We start from the raw sequence: 15,121 nt of genomic DNA on the forward strand, positions 1-15,121 counted from the left end.
ACTGAAAGTAAGGAGCGACATTAAAACTTAAAACGCACAGAAATTACTTCGTATATGAAAGAGGCTGCTTCCTCATCAACGCCCCGCTCTTTACGCTAAAGTTTGACTCTGTCTCTCAATTCTTCTTTTTAAAACAGTAAAAAACTTTCAAATCCCAATTTGAAAGTTTATATGTTCGTTTGAAATTGTGATAAAACATATTTGTCTCCAATGAATTTGTAAAGAGCTATGCTGTTCTTCAAAATTTCCCCAAACTTATTTTTGTCATCAATGAGAAAAAAAATCAAATTAATCTACCTTTTATTTCGCTAAGAATAAAAATACAGATAAATGCTGCGTTACCAAGGCAAATTTTACAGTGATTTTTGGTTTTTCGAGTGAACTGATTTTCTTTTTATTTAATTTTTTAATATCATGCCGACATGGAGTCGGCTTTTTTAAAAAAAGGTCGCAATTACAAAGAACATCTTACTTATAATCTAGTGGTCTTGTTTCCATGGATATAACATGCAAAGATAAATCATTGTCAATACATCTTTGCTGTAGAAATGTTTTTGATTATATCTTATCTATTTGGTTTTTTTGCTGAATGCATGTCTATTCTTGCTTATACCAGGGATGATAAACTTCCGCCAAAAGACAGTTGTGTTTTCACTGACGGTATGTCATGAATAAGTGATATGCAGAATTCAGTTGGTAAGTCAAATTTCGGTTGTGTTTCAGCTGTCCAAAGATTAGTTATTATAGGATAAGGGATATGATATGATATTTATTAGCTCTAAAGGTATTTATAAGTCATGGCCAGGGCTGTTCAAACGAGAGAGAGGGGGGGGGGTAAGCGCTCTTAACTGGACATATTTGTGTGGTGTCAATATTTTTTCTGGCAAATTAGGGTCAAAATTAATCACTAACTAGATCTTTGGAGCTAAGGCGGCTTGAAGTAGTTCGGAAACTGTGGCATCTGGATCACAGTTATGGAGCAAAACAACCACAATGTCTATCAGAGGGCGTTTGAACCCTCTTAAGATGCAAAGAAATTCCAAGCTGCATGTTTTTACGATTTCCAATTTAGATTCTTTATGTTACTCTAATGGGTGTGGCAAGGAATAACGAAGCTTTTTCCTTAGGGTTCTTATCGAGCACACATAGGTCAAGGCCGAACATGTGGCTATTGGTTTGTTGTTGTTAAATGAGTTCTGCCAGGGCATCTAGTAAATAGAGAGAGAAGAATTTATTCATTAAACAGATAATAAACCAAAAATGGTTACTACCTCCTCTAAAAAGCAAAGCTATTCCGAGGGGGAGATAGAGAAAACAAAATAGATAAAATAAAACAACACTAGGCCACCGACACCACTAATACCGCCAAACTCAACTATAAATATGAAAAAAACAACATCATCATTACTTTACTTTTCCTCTGGGAGTTGCATATCATCATAACCTTCAAAATAAACAAATGAATCAAAACTCATTATCTAAAAAAAGAAGTTCCTTAATGGTCTTCGAAATATAACCGAGTCTCAAATACTCTTTATATTACTCGTCAATCTATTTCATTTCCGTGTACCTCTGTATAAGACAGAAAAACATGAACGGGAAGAAATGCCTCTAGGTACACTTAAATCAACATTACCCTTGTATCGTGTGGATGATAAAAAGACCTAACTCATAATAAATCACTTAAACAGTGTGGTTGAATATCCTGCAGTAATCCAAAATAAACCACAATACATAAAGTTCACGGAGACTTGCAGCTGGCAAAATTTTCCAGGTTGGATAAAATCCCCGAACAGATTGACAAAGAGGAATCCCTGCTAAAAGCCTAACTGCATGATTTTGTAGAGCTCTTATCAAACAGTTCGTGGTAACGAACTGTAGTAAGGAGCGACCCGGCTCAATAGAAACCAAAACTCTAAAAAAAGGAATTTTGAGAACAATAGCTACATCAAAAGAATCGCATTTTAATGCTGATTTTAAATATATAAGTTTCATCAAGTTTAGTCTTACGCTCCAAAAGTTACGACCCTGAGAAAATTTGTGTTATTTTAGAAAATAGGGGGAAACACCCCCTAAAAGTCATAGAATCTTAACAAAATTACACCATCAGATTCAGCGTATCAGAGAACTCTACTGTAGAAGTTTCAAGCTCCTATCTACAAAAATTCGGAATTTTGTATTTTTTGCCAGAAGGCAGATCACGGATGCGTGTTTATTTGTTTTTTTTTTTTTTTTTTTTTCCCAGGGGTGATCGTATCGACCCAGTTGTCCTAGAATGTTGCAAGAGGGCTCATTCTAACGGAAATGAAAAGTTTTAGTGCCCTTTTTAGGTGACCAAAAAAATTGGAGGGCACCTAGGCCCCGTCCCACGCTAATTATTTTCCCAAAGTCAACGGATCAAAATTCTGAGATAGCCATTTTATTCAGCGTAGTCAAAAAACCTTGTAACTATATCTTTGGGGATGACTTACTCTTCCACAGTCCCCGCGGGAGGGGCTACAAGTTACAAACTTTGACCAGTGCTTACATATAAAAATGGTTATTGGGAAGTGTACAGGTGTTTTCAGGAGGATTTTTTGGTTGGGGGGAGGGGTAGAAAAGAGGGGGATATACTGGGGGAACTTTCCATCGAGGAATTTGTCATGGGGGATGAAAATTTCCATGAAGGGAGCGCAGGATTTACTAGCATTATTTTGAAAAAAAAAACAATGAAAAAATAAATAGGAAAAAGTTTTTTTCAGCTGGAAGTAAGGTGCAGCATTAAAACTTAAAACGAACAGAAATTATTACCCATATGAGGGGCTCACCTCCTCCTAATACCTCGCTCTTTGCGCTAAAGTATTTTTAGTAATGTCAACTATTTATTCTACGGCTTTTGTGATTCAGGGGTCATTCTTAATGAATTGGGCCAAAATTTAAGATTTAGTGTAAAGAGAGAGGTACTGACGAGGGGGCGAACCCTCTCATATGTGTAATAAAAACATGAGAATAAAAAATTCTTTACGTAAGCTAGTTTATAAGTTACGTATATCTCTTACTAATAAAAAGATTCGTAAAAAATTAAAAGTTCTAGTTGCCTTTTTTATTAACCAAAAAATTGGAGGGCAACTAGGCTTCCTCCTCCGCTCTTTTTTTATCAAAATCATTCGATCAAAATATATATATATATATATATATATATATATATATATATATATATATATATATATATATATATATATATATATATATATATATATATATATATATTCTATTTTGGAAAAGTGTGTTTTTTTTATACTGCGTCAACAGCAGCACAATCACAACACTACTCAGGCCAAAGGAATGAGAGCTACAATAAATAAAAATCGGGATACTGCCACCTCAAACGCTCTAAAGGCCAGGATGTCATTTATGCCTCACTAAAAACAGTATGTATTTCAGTCTTTTATTTTTTATATGTCCATCATCAAGAATAACAACAACAAAAAGAGCATACAATCACAAGACTCATCAAGGATCATAGAGAAGAAAATGTTGTTTCTTTGAATAAACACATGTAGGACTTCCAACTTAATCTTCTTATTTGAAAAGGATACTTTTTCAGAATCTTTTCTCAAATACATAGGAAATTTTACCAGCAAACTGATAACAATCAATTTTTTAAATCGGTTTGATTTGTATTTGATTATAATTAGATGTAGCTTCCAAAGTGAACATTCGTTGTTTTTAGAGAGAAGGGGGTGGAAATTGAGATTTACAGAGTATAATTCTATTTTCGGGTACAACTATGAAGAAAACAGATGGCTTAATAATTTTTATGCCTTAACTATTGCCATAAGAATCTTCATTTCCTTTAGAAAACCTCCAACTTCAAAATAATCCACCTTGAAGTAGGCCTACCGTTTGACGATTTATAGGAATCCCAAACTCATAGATATTTACTGTATTCAGATATAGCCTACTTCGCATATGCCCGTAGAAAAATAGCGTTATAAAAATAAAACTGGGCATGCTTCAAAGGCGTTATAATAAAACCGCGTCGCTGTTTTTGTTTTCGAAATAGTAATGTTAGGCTACTTCAGCTTGGAATGTTGAAGTAGTGGGCAATCTTTCAATAGTTCACAAACGAATTTTCTTTCTATTTATTTGAAAGGAATGTCAACAAATTTTTTCCCTGACCATTTCGTATAGAGGGGTTTGCTGTAGCTTCTTGGGAGGGGCTCGTTCGATTAGCCATCGTCAGTTCTACTATCCTTTCTACCCCCTACCCCACTATATTAGGTCAAAATTGGTTGCCATATGGTTCAAAACGTCAACAGGTTTAACAAGTGTGCATCTATGATCGTCATTATCCCCAAAACCCCAGAATCAATAATCTAAAGTTTTGGAAATTACCCTTTGTTTACAGATTCAGTGATAGGGTTTCAAACAGTTCGTGGTAACAAACTGTAGTAAGGAGCGAACCGGCTCAATAGTAACCGAAACTCTAAAAAAAGAAATTTTTATAACAATAGTTATATCAAAAGAATTGCATTTTAAGGCTGATTCTAAATGTATAATTTTCATTTAGTTTAAATTTATTCATCAAAAGTTACGAGCCTGAGGAAATTTGCCTTATTTTAGAAAATAGGGAGAAACACCCCTTATAAGTCATAGAATCTTAACGAAAATCACACCATCAGATTGAGCGTACTACAGTACTCTACAGTAGAAGTTTCAAGCTCCTATCTACAAAAATGTGGAATTCTGCATTTTTTGCCACAAGACAGATCACGGATGTGTGTTTATTTCTTTGTTTTTTTGGTTTTTTTTCCCCAGGGGTGATCGTATAGACCCAGCGGTCCTAGAATGTCGTAAGAGGGCTCTTTCTAACGGAAATTAAGAGTTCTAGTGGCCTTTTTAAGTGACCAAAAAAATTTGAGGGCACCTAGGCCCCCTCCCACGCTCATTTTCTTCCCGAAGTCACCGGATCAAAATTCTGAGATAGCTGTTTTATTCAACATAATCGAAAAACCTAATAACCATGTATTTGGGGAAGACTTAATCCCCGTGGGACGGGCTGCAAGTTACAAACCTTGACCAGTGTTTACATATAGTAATGGTTATTGAGAAGTGTACAAACGCTTTCAGGGGAAATTTTTTGGCTTGGGGAGGGATTGAGGGGATAGGGTTATGCGGGGGGAACTTTCCAAGGAGGAATTTGTCACGGGGAAAGAAAATTTCCATGAAGGGGGTGCAGGATTTTTTAGCATTTTCTTCAAGAACAATGAAAAAATAAATATGAAAAAGTTTTTTTGAACTGAAAGTAAGGAACAGCATTAAAACTTAAAACAAATAGAAATTATTACGCATATGAGGGGTTCACCTCTTCCTAAACCTCACTCTTTACGCTAAAGTGATTTTATCAATTATAAGTATTTATTCTACGGCCTTTGTGATTCAGGGGTCATTCTTAAGGAATTGGGACGAAATTTAAGCTTTAGTGTAAAGAGCGAGGTATTGATGAGGGGGGGACCCATCATTTACGTGATAAAAACATATGAAGTTCGTTAAGTAAGTTAGGTAAGTTACTTATATTTTTACTAATAAAAACATTCTTAAAAATTAAAAGTTTTAGTTGCCTTTTAAATAATCAAAAAATTGGAGGGTAACTAGACCTACTCCCTCGCTCCTTTTTTCTCAAAATCGTCCGATCAAAACTATGAGAAAGCCGTTTAGCCATAAAAATAAATTAATATGCAAATTTTGTTTTAATTATTCATGTGTGGGGAGCCAAAATGAAAACATGCATCAATTCAAAAACGTTCAGAAATGATATTAAAAAAAAACAAGTATTTTAACTGTAAGTAATGAGCAATATTAAAACTTAAAACGAATACAAATACTCCATATATGAAAGGGGCTGTTCCCTTCTCAACGCCCCACTCTTTACGCTAAGGTTTTTTACTGTTTTAAAAAGTAGAGTTGAAAGAAAGGGTCAAACTTTAGCGTAAAGAGCAGGGCGTTGAGGAGGGAAAAGCCCTTTCATATACGTAGTAATTTCTGTTCGTTTTAAGTTTTAATATCGCTCCTTACTTTCAATTAAAAAAAAAAACTCGTTTTTTATTTAATAATAGAAAGGTGGCCTTGTCTAACTTTGGTTGTCGCATTAGCTAGGTTTTTCGGTAAGCCGAGATTTATTTATGAACTATCTGCAGTATCGCGGGAATATCTTGAGCAATCAAGCTCAGACTTTTAGGGAATACTTGGGGTAGATCAAAGAAACTTGATTGTAAAATAGGGGAAGAAGGCAAAATTGAATCGAAAGACACTGTTTGTAGTCAAGTCAGCAAAATCGTGCGTCTGTAAAAGTGCTTGAACTGTTTGGAGGATAGAGATGAAACTTCCAGCTTCTGTCGGTAAAAGAAATAGAGGAAGGATGGGGCAACGAAACCTCAGATTTTGTAGAAAATTATATGCAATTATTTAATTTAGAATATATGTAAAGATCCTCTGTTATGTTTATTTCGTTGCAGTAATTAAGACAGAAGTCAACCGAGGTTCTGCATATGAGCTACATCTACAGAACTTACCTCCAGCAAGGTTAGTACACCGGGAAAAATCGAATGGTTCACGGGATAGCAGGTTCGCTATTTGTGGAAATGGAGTTATGCGGATACAGCTAGATAACGCAAGTCGAAGAAATTCTGACAAATCTGTTATATCGGTAAATATCAGTTGTCTGTCACACTCAATTATTATTTTCAATGAAATGAAAATTAATGAATTATTGGTGGGTAAAACTGCTACTCTTCTGCTCAAAACAGTGAATAAAATGGACCCCCATATTTTGGTCACAATATTTATCATCGGTATTTGTGTCCTATAGCCATCACACTCAAGTTCTGTCGAGAAGTGAAGTTTGGTTAATGCTAATGAAATAGAACAAAATATGATGAAAATATAATACTTTATCAACAAAATTATGAAAACTATAACACAGAATTATGGAATGGGGGCCATTCAGACCGTCTTATATTAAAAACATAACCTAGACTATCCTAGCCTAGCCTAACCAAAACACCAACTAAATGTTTAATCATTATATAGCTACAAAGTAGTTTAACCCCGAGCCGAAGCTAATATTGTCTAGTATAAAGACTATGGAAACAGGCTATTATCCCATGGTACTTTTGTCTTAGAGCCACCACACATAATGCGGCGTGGGTGGCCCCCCTGCCATATTCCTTTGTGGTGTTTTTCCGTAATTTGGTGGTGTGATATGGGTGGTCATATAAAACCCAGAGGTGGCTAATTCGCTTATAAATTGAAAACTCCAGTCTCTTTTTAAAGATTCAAAATTGACCAGAGGGCAACCAGTTCCCTTCCTTGCTATTGGAACTGCTACCTCCTCAAGACGTTATTACACACACCTGGGTCTTATAATTAATTAAATTTTGTTACTCAATCTGCAACTAAAACACTCGGAATATGCCAACTAGCTGAGTTTGTTGTGCTCCGAAGTGCCTTTATTACAATTGTTAATACCCAGTCGGTAACTAAAACATTCGGAATTTAACAAGTAGCTGAGATTATTATACTCAAAAGTGCTTTTATTTAAAGAAAATTGACACTCAGCCAGCAATTAAAACACCTGGAATTTATCAACTAGCTAAGTTTGCTTCATTCAAAAGTGCGTTCATTAAATTTTTGTTACTCAATCAGCAACTGAAAGACCCAGCACGTATCAAATAGCTGAGTTTGTTGTACTCTAAAGCAGTCATTAAATTTTTTGTTACTCAGTCAGCAACTAAAACACACAGAATATACGAACTAGCAGAGTTTCTTGTACTCTCTTCTTGTATACTTTTATTTTTTCTTTTATATCCAAAAGGAGCACATATTAAATTTTTGGTATTCAGTTTGCAGCTAAGACATAGAGAGTGTATCAACTAGCTGAGTGTGTTGTATTCAGAAGTACTTTCATTAAATCAAAGATGCTCAGTCAACAATTAAATCATTCGGAATTTATTAATAACCTGAGTTTATTGTACTCAAAAGCGCTTTTATTACATTTTTGATAATCAGTCAGCAACTCGGAAATCAGCTACTAGCTGAGTTTATTGTACGCAAAATTGGTTTATTTAAATGTTTCACAGGGTTCAATCCCTGACTCAAGCTTCTTTCTAGCATGTAACGTCATAAATTTCCATAAAACAGGCCAGTTGCTAGACATACCCGTGATTTATGTTTAATGTTTTTACCAATTACAACCTTTTGTCATATGGCCCCTTCCAAAAATATTCTTTTGACAAAACCATTTGCTAATAACGTCTCAAATTTACATAGAAATCATTTCAAAATGTCTATTTCAACAACAATACCATTATACTATGTCCAGTTTTCATATGAACATGTTTCAATGGCATCTTAAGAGATGCAAAAAATTTGAAAAAATTTTTAAGTTAAAAAAAATTCAAAGCTGAAAAAATAACTCTTAAGTTTAGAAAAAGGAGGTGGGCAAAAAGTTTGGGGAGGGCATTGGGGACCCTTGAAGGTGGGACATGAACAATCATAAGTTAGTTAATAAAAATGACAAAATAATTGATTCATTGGGGCCAAAAGTTTGCTGGTTTACTTTACCCAAGCGTGCATTATAAGAAAAAGGGGTAGCAGACTTGTTGCTATTTGATACATTCAAATTCGATTCGTATGATAAAGTTCGTTTAAAATCCCGCTTTATATTCACTCAGTGTAAGATTCCTATAAAAATGTAAACCGGTTTCATTCAACCAGAATAAAAATTTAGTTATAAAATTACCATGGAATTCCTGAATATTAAGTATGTATCTGTTGAAATATAGGCAATTTGGACCTGTTGGAATATAGGCTATATGGGCCGTCTGTGATATGCTAATTTTGTACCTGTTAAATTTAGGCAATATGTACCTGTTTGAATATAAGCAATCTGATTGCGTGTAGCCTCTGTAGCATAGGCAATATTTAGAGCCTCAGGCTTATACTTAGTAGTGTCTTACTCCAAACTGCCTCTGTAGCATAGGCAATATTAAGAGCCTCAGGCTTAAACTTAGTAGTGTCTTACCCCAAACTGCTATAGTGGAAGATTTCCTGGAACTCCCCATTCCCAAAGAAAAAACCTCTCTGGATAATTCCCCAAAAGAAAATTCCCCATGTGCAAAATTGAGCAGGCAAAGAGAACGCACAAAATGATTACCTCGAAATGCAAATATTCTAAGGGGTTACAAAAGGACCACATATTAAAGAAATTTCTTGGACAAGGGCTGGCTAGTCTCCTATCATTTCCAACTTTAAAGTAAAATAAGAGCACAACTCTCAATTTCTGATCTAATAAACATCACCAGATTGTGTATGATCACCATAGGGGGGATGATGGTACCCCCCCCCCTTCTACACGAAATAAATTATTCTCGTTTCGGGGTTTATTGCTACTCGTTACTTTCATAATAACGGTAAAGGCCACAAATGTTCCCGGAACTCAAATATGATTCCCCCAACTTGGGACCCCCCCAAACTAAAACCAATTCTGTCTTTACCTGAAGGATCAATGAGAGTTAGGATTTAATGGTATTAAAACGCACCAATTGAGGCATCTGCCCCCTGCCCAACTACAAAAAGATCAGAGAACCCTACTATATAGCTTTCTAGCTCTGATTACAAACATTTGGATTTTGTTTTGGCCAAATAAAGATCATGGACAAGTGTTTGTTTTTTTTCCTAGAGATGATCGTATCGAACCAAGACTCCTAGAATATTGGGTGAGGCCTCCTTATATATTACAAATTTTGGCTTCCCTTTAAGTGACCAAAAATATTTGGTGGGCAACTAGCCCTTTTCCAAAGCCTCTGTTTCCCCAAAGACCCCCAGTGGAGATTTTTAGATATTCATTTGGTTTAACATAATTGAAAGGTCCAATAACTATGCCTCTGGGGATAATGTGGCCCCCCACATTCCCTGGGCAAAATGATCTAAGTTATACAATTTGTCCTTGGCTTTGATATGAATTTGTCACTGGGAAACATTTGGAAATCTTTCGTGGTAGAGTTTTCTCTGGGGGTGGGGATTTCAACGGAGTAACTTTTCCGTGCAAAGAAAATTTTCTGAAGGAATTACCTTAATTCATATGCAAAATTGTTTTTTTTGCCTTTCTTACTGTTTAGGATGGACAATTTTACGCATGGAGGGAATGTTCTAGGGGATTTGCCCGGAATAAATTTTTAGCTGGGAGGGTATTGTCTAGCAAGATTTTACCATGAAAAGTGTGTGTAATGTCTCCAATTGAGCTTCCAAGTAATGTACCCCCCCTATAATAATACGGTGATGTATAAGAACGAATTTGCTATTGCGAAGGGGAGTTGGTAGGTCAATGTGTAGGTGGAGGAGGGTCAAGACTTCTAAGGGAGTGCGTTTTAACGGCCTAGTTTTCTAAGCATCATTGAGCCTTCAGGTGAAAATTGAATAGATTTTAAGACTTATTGCCTAATATTTCCTTGCTCCCACATGCATTTTGGATCTACGCCTTCATTACTTGGGGGGGGGGAGCAGTGTACTTCTTGTTGTGACAATCTTTTTATTTAAATTAAAGTGTTACAACTCATGCCTATTCAGTATCACATTCGAATGCATTTCACAGACATGAAGAGGGTGAGGCTATACTATGAATACTTATGACTGCAACTACTTACGACTGGGATAATTTATAACAGCAAGTGCTACAACTTTCGACTTGAGCAACTACTAGTAAACTGCTACTACTACTGTGATTGTGACTGTGACTGAAATACTACTATAACTTTTACTTTTACAGCCAGAACTATCGAACAAAATCAAAAGGGTTTAACTGCATCCTGCTTGTTAAAATGGCAAAGTGTATCAAGGTTGTCAAAACAAAATATCTTACAAATGCCACAGGTTACTCAGTTGAAAATATTAGAAACGGTTGGGAGGAGATTTTGCACTAAATCATAAGACTCTAGGTACATCTGAGTTGTCAAAAGAGTGTGTCTATGTTGATCTCAGGAACGACTAAAGGTATTAAGTTAAAAGTATCATAGAATGCTAAGAAGGATTTAAAAGAAAATCAAAAGACAATATACGTATCCAGGTTATCAAAATAGCATATGTTCAATATTTTAAGAACAGTACAAGTTAAAATTTCTAGTGAATGTTAAGATGGATGTCGAACCTAAGGAGACTAGGTACATCCCAATTGTCAATGGGCGTAGCAGTAATATCTGGGGATCAGCTAAAATTGTTAAGTTAATACATACAGGAATCGTCGATCGGGAAGTTAAACTAAATCAAAAATACCATATGCATCCTTGTTGTCAAAGTGATATGCCTGTAATATCTGAGGAATTGTATAGTAGTAATACCAGTAGAATTAGTATTAGTAGTAGTAGTTGCAGTAGCAGTAGTAGTGGTAGTAGTAGTAGTAGTAGTAGTAGAAGTAGTAGTAGTAGTAGTAGTAGTGGTGGTAGTAGTAGTAGTAGTAGTTGCAGTAGTAGTAGTAGTAGTAGTAGTAGTAGTAGTAGTAGTAGCAGTAGTAGTAGTAGTAGCAGTAGTAGTAGTAGTAGCAGTAGTAGTAGATATGAAAGTTTCAACTTAATACCCTCCGCCGTTCACAAGATAATTCTGATATACCTTTTTGAAAATCTACATTCACAAAGTTTGTTTTGATTTAGTTCAACATCAACCTAAATATTTCCTGAAAATTTTAGCACAATGCCTTTATTCTTATTGGAGTACCGGGATCAAATATGCACCCTTTCCAAATAAAAAGCCCTCTATTGAGACAATGGGCAGCCTACATAACTTAAAGGCCCTTGCTCCAGGGCTCTTGGAGATCCTGTCACTAGAACAGTACTGGAGGTATTGCTTTTGAATTTTTACTTAGGCACTGGTGTTTTTGAATCTTGAATATTTGAATGAAGATGACGCCACAACAAGAGAGCAATTTCTTATATTTTTCGCAAAAAACGTCAGTTTTTCCCAAAAAAGGAGAAAATATTGGCTATCATTGGGACTTTAATATGCAAAACCTTATATATTTATGATTTTACTTTTCTGCCAAGACTAGAACGCTACCGGAGTATCACGAAGAGATGTTTAATGACCCATTTGAAAGGCACTACTGGCGGTTCTAGGTGTTTTCTCCCAGAAAATACCCCATCGGAAAATAGCCTCACCCCTTAAAAATACCCTCCACCCGCAGAAAATACCCCAGGAAAATACCCTCAGCCGTTCCCAAGATTATTCTGATATACCTTTAAGAAAATATCTATTCACAAAGTGTGTTTTGATATAGCTAAATTTTTGTAGTTAAATTTTTAGTTAAATTTAATTTCTTTTCTAGGAGGTACCTCCCAGGAAATAGCTCCCACGAGAAATACTCCCGCGGAAAATACCGAACGGGAACCCCCCCCCCCCCAAATAAACCCCTTAAAATACCCTCCGATAAATATATTCTCCAAAAAATACATCCTCGCCGAAAGGAAATTATTCACAAAATTTACTACCCACTAAAAATTCCATGAGACAATCCCCTGCAGAAAACTCCTCTGCGAAATATTTATGTTTGTTTCCCAGTAACAAATACTATCTGTAAGCAGTGGACAAATTACAAAACACAAAAAGATACTTAAACTTCTACAATGGTGTCCTCTGATTATTTTGTAGTTTTGGAGGGAGAGAGATATTCCAAAAGGTGCATTTTAATACCAAAACGTCCCAGCTATCTGAACCATCAGATAAATATAGAAATAGTTCTAAGGGAGGGACGAGGGGAGAATGGAAATAGAGATTGATGGACGATCCTCACGGTCGTAACCAGTATTTTCGTTTGGAGGGGTGATGGTGGAGCATTAGAAAATAAACTTAAAAACGCATCAGATATGTAACTTTGATATCTACTCCCTTTCGATTTCTGTGAACATTTCTGGTCTACGCTTGTATTATGAAAGTAAAGAGTAACATTAAACTCCTAAACGAGCAGAATTTATGCCGTATAGGAAGGGGACGCCCCTTCTTTATCCACACTTCCACCTCAGAGAAACAGGAACATTGGAGGGTGTTCATTAGATCAGATATTGAGATTTCAAGTCATTTTTTATAAGTCGAAAGTGATTGGAAACGAACCAGCCGCTGGGCATCATTTGACACTAAAAATTACACTTTTTAGTTCGATTTCTGGAGTGGAAAGACTGGGAAGCGCAATAGGGACACCATTGTAATATCTATGGTTGAAAACACTTTGCTGTAGGTTAACAATCCCCATACCAGTGTTTCAAAATGTGTTTGAAGATAAACTACCAAGTGAAAAGCGAGTCATTTGTTTATTTTTATTCACATAAAAAAAAATTAATTTTGTACGTACAAAGTATCAAAGGTATCAATGGGAACGTATCTCTTGGATTTATCTGTGTGACAAAGCTACTTTTAGGTCGTGGAAAGTTTAAGGGAAATAGGAACTAAAACCTATGTTTAATATCTTATTCCTACAATAACTTATGTCGACTTCCATAGTTTCATCGCCTAAGTTATGTTTATTGAAGTTCAGTTGATTGTGCCCAATAAATTACTAAGGCTATTGCGTATAAATCTTAGCTTAGCTTTCATTTTTTTAAACGAGTTGTTTATTACTTAAATGAAGAGCAAAATTGAAACTTAAACGCGGAAGAATTATTGCCTCGCATTAAACAAGGTATAGATACACACGAGTTACTAAACCAAACTGATTTGTGATATTTTTTAAGATTTATAGAAATCTAAAAACTATTGCTTTACTGAAAACAAGCTTGTCTCTGATATTATACTACAACTTAATGACATCATGAAAGGGGAAACACTATTGAATGTCTTGTAAATCAGTCCGTTATTTCCTGCAGGCTGCTTACGGAAATTTATGCTCCAAAAAAATCCTGTTTTCGGAATTAATTTGTGTCCCCAGCAAAGTGCTAGAGTTTTAGAATCCAACAAATATCGGAGGATATCATGAGCCAACCTTTTTGAGGTAGTTTTGTAAATAGATCCTACGCAATCTGCGAAGGAATAATCTTTGTTCGTTTTAAGTTTCAACCTCACTTTTTACTTCCACGAAAAATGACTTTCTTTTTCGAATGAAAGTACAAAGGATATAAAGATAAAAAAAATGTCTACCTCCTGTCTCGATTTTCGGTCTGTTCATACCTGGAAAACGGAATTTTCTACGATTTTCCTTTTGGTGGCTATACACCTGTAATTTTTTTTGCTGCGTAAATTCTCTCCGTTGTTGCCATGATTGAATTTTGAAAGAGGCAAGCGGAAATTTCTCTTTTATACAAACAAGCTCTACTAACATTTTTTGTCAAAAGGAAACATTGCAATGTGCCGGAAAAGAATGACAAAAAAGCCAAACAAGCGACTTGTTTTAGAAATTTGGGACATAAAAGAGCAAAAAAGGAAATATTTTGTAAATTTAATACATAAATCGAAACATTTCCCAACTGGATACTAGTAGTGAGGCCTTTCTGGATTCCAAAAGACTCATAGTCGCTACTCCTTTCTTCCTTTAAGGATTTAAGTTGAACGGTGATTCCCTCAGGACAAGATGCAGGTGCATTCTACGTCATAGAAAATGCTAGAGTCCGTTAGTCAGGTGAGGAAGTCCTGATTGTTAAGAAAATTCATCACGGTTCATTACTTGCAGTTGAAGGTAACCTAATTGTGCGTGACTTGCTAGATTTGCCTTAGGATTATTTCTGTATCTGAGAGATAAATCTTTATATTATTTTTAAGAAAGTAGAGATGAAATGTACCAAGAAGACGTTTATTCATGATAGCGATGTGGAAGCGTTGAATGCCGAAAAAGAAAATATGTAAAAGTCTTATAGAGGTGTTTATGCAAGAGGGGTATTTCCAGAAAAGTTAGTGCTGAAAGAGAACTCAAACATAAAACTTTTAGTGTTTAAAGAAGGCCAGCTTCTTGCTGCTGGTAAAAAGCTACCCATTGATAGACCTTATCGCTATCCTCTTACTATTACGATTCAACGAAATGTAAAAGAAGAATATGTACCTCCGAAACGTCATGCAACATATCTTGTCTGGGGGCCGAAACTGCTACCTCTACAAAAATATGTGGAAA

General features: G+C 35.5%; 1 protein-coding gene across 2 annotated transcripts in view; it reads left to right on the top strand.

Annotated features, from left to right (window-relative positions):
• Positions 1-589: 589 nt before the first annotated feature.
• LOC136026040 (uncharacterized) overlaps positions 590-15,121 on the top strand; it is a 36,222-nt gene continuing 21,690 nt past the window's right edge. Inside the window, exons 1-2 of one of the 2 annotated variants that reach the window (XM_065702201.1) lie at positions 590-696; positions 6,498-6,688. In XM_065702201.1, coding sequence (XP_065558273.1) covers positions 681-696; positions 6,498-6,688 — 207 coding nt within the window. In that variant the 5' untranslated portion in view covers positions 590-680. The other variant, XM_065702200.1, reaches the window with a different exon arrangement.

The sequence above is a fragment of the Artemia franciscana genome, chromosome 4 (genome assembly GCF_032884065.1).
Source record: "Artemia franciscana chromosome 4, ASM3288406v1, whole genome shotgun sequence".
In the NCBI taxonomy this organism is placed as follows: domain Eukaryota; kingdom Metazoa; phylum Arthropoda; class Branchiopoda; order Anostraca; family Artemiidae; genus Artemia; species Artemia franciscana.